This window comes from Rhyacophila brunnea, unplaced genomic scaffold (genome assembly GCF_057557595.1).
Source record: "Rhyacophila brunnea isolate RB1 unplaced genomic scaffold, BYU_Rbru_1.0 scaffold_7, whole genome shotgun sequence".
Taxonomy (NCBI): domain Eukaryota; kingdom Metazoa; phylum Arthropoda; class Insecta; order Trichoptera; family Rhyacophilidae; genus Rhyacophila; species Rhyacophila brunnea.
In genome coordinates, this window is record NW_028233339.1 from 41,658,168 (window position 1) to 41,664,167 (window position 6,000).

A 6,000-nucleotide genomic window follows, 5' to 3' on the forward strand; every position below is an offset into this window, starting at 1 on the left:
TAGCATGATATTTTTTACTTAATAAGTACATAATTTGGTAAAGGTATCACAAATTGTTATTTTATTTTGAATTAAAGGTAGTGAACAAAATCATACCAATAAGACAGCGGCTTTAAGTTCAGCCAATGTGAGAGTTCCATTCGATCCGTTGAAGATGTCAAATATTTGCTTTACGATGTCTCCAATCACAGTCGGATCAGATGATTTCATTGCCAGTAGTTTGCAGGTGGCGGCGGCCTCTGTTCTCACCACTTCTTCTTTGGAGTGCAAGTTACCTAAACGAATATAAGACATTCAAATTTAATGTAAAACAGAAACAAACTAAAATTATTATCTCAGGTGGAAGTCTAACATTACATGCAAAAATTAACAATCAAGCTGCAACATCTAACAAACACAAAAGAATAATTTTATTCTAGTTGGTAAATATGAATAATTATTTTATATCATAGGTAATAAAAGAGAATTTGTTTGAGAAGAAATTGGTCCTATGACATTGTTGGATATGGGATCAAAAATTTTGTTTATCGTGTACTCTAGCGCCATTTAGTTATACTGTTTTAGCGATATGTAGTACTAGTTGTGACATCTGTTTGTATGTTGTATTTTTTGAATGTTAATATGCACAGAGCCGATAATAAATAGAATTTCAATAGGCTATGTTCAATATAGTACATTTTGATAGAGGGTTTTGAATGTGCGAGTGTCCTACGAAAATGAAACACGCATTATACATGCGCAATAGTATGTGTAATACACCAATTTTAAATGAGCGTCAATGCATAAATCGAGAGCAGTTGTCAGTATTCGATGTATGACATATTCTTGACAAGTGTTTCAGTTTATCCCGGATCATTCCTTACTCGAGATCGGTTTCCTGCTACTCCTTACCCGTTAGGTATTTCAATTCCCATTATTTCTGAGTTCCCTGTTAATATGCCTCTAATTATTTGTTTTACTTTAATGTATAAAAAATAAAAATGAGACAAACCTGTAAGATTTTTGGCAACACCCATTGCAAAAGGACTGAGATCTAGATTGAGACTACTCAACACGTATCCAACGGCTTCAATAATAACTTCAGGGTTTCGGAGCATGGACTTTTGCAACGAGGGGAGAATGCTTTTTTCAAAGTCTTCGCTGGATAGTTCCGACAGGAAGGCATGGCAAGCTTTCACAAGTTGCTTATTGGGCCGAGTCTTAACGGTGATTAGACTTTTGCTAAATGCTTCAATGATTTTTTCCTAAAGACATAAAAATATATTAGGAACATTATTTGTGTAGATTCACTCATAAACGTTGGCACCTTTTATCGACAATACGATAGTCTGGATCTGAATTTTGTCAACTGGTAAAATTTACAATATTATATTACTTTTTTCAAACAATATCTTATCTATTGATCCAAGGTATAAAGATTTCCTTCCTTCATTCATATTACTACTCCCAAATAAAGATTTAAGCAATTATTAAAGAATCATTTTTTTATAGATACTTACTTCCACCCTGTGGGGTTCTATAGTTATAATCCATTCAGTGCGGTAATGATAATTTAATTAAATTCATCTTATTATAGTGGATACGACACATTATTTTTATATAAAAGAAAAATACTGTGAGTAATTTTATTACTACATTACCTTGAATGAATTGAATTCGGAGAATCTTCCTTCTTCCTTCAAATGCCTGCAAATGAGCGACGCCATAATGGGAATCTGGGGCTTATCTGACTCAATACCGACCAGACAATCGAGCCACTTCTGTTCTGAACTTTTGCCCAATTTGTTCCACATATGATGAAGCTAAAAGAATACAAAAAGAATGTCGTGTCACATTCATAATCAATTGAGTACAAGTTGTGCTGAATTTAAATTTGCCAGCTTCCACATAACAGTACAATTCCCCCGTTGTCATTGACACAACGATGTGACATATGAGAAATGATTGGAAGATTTGAGGTAAGCAACTCTCCATATTTTACATTCATAAAAATAAATATTCATGATTGTTAAGTCACCTAGTTGGGCGTTATGACGTGTCAATCACAACATAGAAACTAAGTACACACATAAAATAAACTACCAGCATATCATTGGAGGAATTCCTCTTTATGAACAAGTCATTAATGCAACACTTCCACTAAATACTCTCATTCACTCCATTTCCTCACTTCCAGCCAAAATCCCGAATGCAGAAATCTGAAATCCCAAAGGCCGAATCCCGAAAAAATTAATTTGATTATCCACTTTAAATAGAGCTAAAATGCACTCGGTCACAAATTAAATCGGGAGGCAATTTTTGTAATACTATTGAAAATAAACACCAAATATTTAATTGGAGACTTTTTAAAAATATATTAAGTTGGTATTCAGTGTAAAAAAATAAATAATCACTGTAAATTAACGAAATATAATTTTTAATGAATTAAGGATTCTGTATTGATAATTCCTATATGCATATTGTTTTATACCCAGATAACTACATTTACTGTCCGACAACAAGAAATCGGCGTTAACAGGAAGTCACTGTAGCCACATATAGAAGACTCAGTGACATACCTGTCATGGTGGCAACGTGTGCTAGAGGTGTGTTTAAATAATGTATCGGCTCTTTTTTTAGATGTGACTCCTTCGCAAAAAACAAAAAGTTTACTAATAACAATTTTAACATCACTCCTAATCGTTTTAGACATATTTTTATTACAAATTTTGGGGCGTTCCTCATTTGATAACAGAAGTGAGATTAGCTTTATTGGAGGGGATCGTTAGTTCACAGTTTTAACACGTGGACAAGAAGTTCTTGTTCGACAGTTGTTATAATGTAAATATTGTTTACAAATAAATTAACGTTTCTGACCTATATAATAATATGACCATTTTTAAGTTTTACACAAAATTTGATATTATAATTGAATGCATTTTTTACATTTAAAAAAGATTTGAAATAACATATTTTTCATGATTTCGACCCAAACACATTGAATAGGTTGGTATCTGACATGTATTTTTCCAATTTATTTCTATAGCAATCCAATTCCTCAATTTGTACAGAATGTGGTGATTTTAGCTTCTCATTTGCGACACCTGCAATAATATTTAAAAATAGGTTGTCCGAGTCCGCTGTGTGATAGGTTTCCGACCATGTCCGATCCTAATAGGATCATATGGGCCTCCACAGAGTGGAGGTTTTGTATTGACAGATTTTGATTTTTTTTAGGAGAAAATTGATGTCATCCACTTCCTCAACCTATTAGGTCCATACTCTGACTCATAGGTACACAAATTGAAAAAATAATATGTGTACTTTGCCAGACCCAGGATTCGAACCCGGGACCCACGACGCAATAGGCCAACGCTTAAGCCGCGTGGCCATCGTGATAATAAGTGCATTAATGTTTTTAAGAAATTCAAGCGCTTACTCACCATAGTGTATGCCTTTTCATTTTTTTTCCGATTGCCAGATGCGGCGACAGCCATAAGAAGCGATGCTTGGGCGGAGATGAACGATGCGAGGGTCGGTGCGTCAATATCATCGGATAAGCCATTTTCAATCAACACGCAAGACCACTTCAGAACATACAAACTGCTTTGGCTTGTACTTAAACTGAAATATAAAATGAAAATACAATGAGGGTAATATTTCTCTATGGATATAAAATAGTAATATTGTATATTATATTGATTTATTAATAGATTTACTGCTGTTTAGTGATGGAGATTAAAATTTAATTTATAACTTAACCTGTGGAAAATTATTAAATTACGAGCATTGATAATAACGATGAGTTAATTCACAGATGTTGTATGTATGATATAATTCGGATCGAAGAAATCGAATTTGAAGGATTCAAATTAATTGAAAATCGAAAGCAAAATGGACAAATATTATGTATAGCCCTGTTTACATTCGGGCGTTTTTTCGTTCACTAGATTAACGCACCACAGTGTATGCGCATTGCCTGCCTCAAACCAGTTTCAGAATGGCTGTCTTTCGTGATGAAAGTGCTTGTGCATGTAATTCCATTAAAAATACTTCATTTAGTGTGCAGAAAGTAGGCAAGGTACTTTGTAAATTGTCTATGGTCGCAATCGCGAACAGTGTTTACACCGCTTATATCATATTGACTCGTTCTTTCATGTCACCCATCTGAACTATCGAATCTTAATAATTACAATGTGGTATCTAGATTTATAAAAATAGAGCAACAATAGAGAAACTAGCTACGTCTATAAATAGTATGAAATAGTGTCGCATGATGAGAAATATGAAAGAAAAAAAAATGGAATGAATTGCTGTTGACTGCTGGCCAAGAGTGATCACCCACAGGTGAGACAGTTTTCGCACTCACAATTTTGAAACCATTTAATATAAGAATGAAGGGTGAGAAAAAACATTGGGTCTTGTGACTAGTTGTCCGCCGTCGCGCGCTGCCATCTGTCAGTGAATGCAGTGTTGCCAACCGAACTATAATTATAGTACATTTTGGTCCGCGTACTATTAAAAAAGTATAGTACGTCAAAAATACCACAATTTTTAAAAATGGAATTCATTGAATTCGCCGTTTAGCATATTTTTACATTTTCAATGCGTCCTATAATTTTTGCCGAAATACTATCATTTATTGGACCACATACTATAATTCGATGACAAAAAGATAGCAGAATTCAACAATGGCGACTGACAGCTAAAGACGGCGGACGCTAGTCACAAGCACCAAAATTTTTATACCAGTTGTGTGATAACTGGTAACCATGGTAACTTATATTTTTGCTAATGGTCATATTTTCATCAATCACCGTGGATCAACTCATAATGGGCTGAGTCACCGCCATCTTTAGATTAATAAAGCCTGAGCATAACTTTTTGCACAAGCAACGAGTGGTCCACTGCCATACTATTTATTGATAATGTACTTGCAAGCAGAGTTTGGTATTCTATAATGACTGAAGAGTATAAATAAGTTATTAGTTATTGTCGTTTAGAATCAACTGTCACATTGACAAACGTCCTAGTGTATTATGATATACAGAAGAAGTTTGCTTACTTTGATCGTCACTTCCAATTATTAATAACACATAACCACTAAATCAGATGAACTCCAAGGTCTCCAAGATACGTTAATATAATCTGAAAGAAATCTGAAACTAAGAATACTCCGACAAGTGAACACGACTGACGCATCAGTATATGACAGGTCATCCATCGTCAACGGAAGGGGCGAAAAGTAGGACCAGTCGTGTAATGTATCGACTTCCTTCTTCAGTGGGCAATGGCTGAGTTGATTCAGTGGAACCTATTCCCCTAAGTATGTAGGCGTTCATGAAAGGAATCGAACGAAGTTTTGACAGCCGGTCCCAATAATAAACGGTAATTTGAAAATAGAACAAACTTTCGTTCAAATCGTCTAATGTATTTGCGGGAAAGCAATACGAAATAAGTTTTGATACATTTAACCTAAAAATTCATTCTGAAACATATTTTTCTAAAACTTAGAATACTACTTACGTTGGCACAAGATTACTTTGTTGATTTGCAATGTCCACAAGGGTTGGAATGAAGTATTTAAGCGTCCATTCTCTTTGTTGTTTTACCAACGTCTCCACCAGTTTGATAATATGCGATTGTGAAGTGGAATCTCTGTATCGCTGCAACGTTATTTGAATCGCTCTACATAGTCCTCTGATGATTTGCTCATTTATTCCTACAAGAGACGGTAAACACAATTATTATGCTGATATACAATATAATTAGCATTAAAGATAAAAAATATGACAGTTTTACCGGGGTTTGACAACACATCGCAGACGGCATTTATAACTTGTCGTCTCTCCTTTGAACTTGGTGTTTGAATCTTGAAATGCAGATCTTTGAACGCACTTGACAGCTGCAATAAAACATAAATTAGTTTCCGATAAACACTTACTTACATTTTTAAATTTACACGTGATATTTTACCTGAGTTTCTGCCATGTTTCTACACCACAGACAGTTTCAAGCAGT

The 6,000-nt window shown here is 34.5% G+C and overlaps 1 protein-coding gene across 1 annotated transcript in view; it reads right to left on the reverse strand.

The window, feature by feature from the left end:
* The window catches only part of l(3)80Fj (lethal (3) 80Fj), a 28,460-nt gene extending 22,460 nt beyond the window's left edge, over positions 1-6,000 (reverse strand). The window contains exons 1-7 of the mRNA XM_085958225.1: positions 5,956-6,000; positions 5,782-5,884; positions 5,506-5,701; positions 3,423-3,603; positions 1,641-1,802; positions 992-1,244; positions 97-275 (exon numbers count right to left, since the gene is read on the reverse strand). Of these exons, the coding sequence (XP_085814351.1) occupies positions 97-275; positions 992-1,244; positions 1,641-1,802; positions 3,423-3,603; positions 5,506-5,701; positions 5,782-5,884; positions 5,956-5,970 (1,089 nt within the window). The 5' untranslated portion in view covers positions 5,971-6,000. The remainder of the gene's footprint in view (positions 1-96; positions 276-991; positions 1,245-1,640; positions 1,803-3,422; positions 3,604-5,505; positions 5,702-5,781; positions 5,885-5,955) is intronic.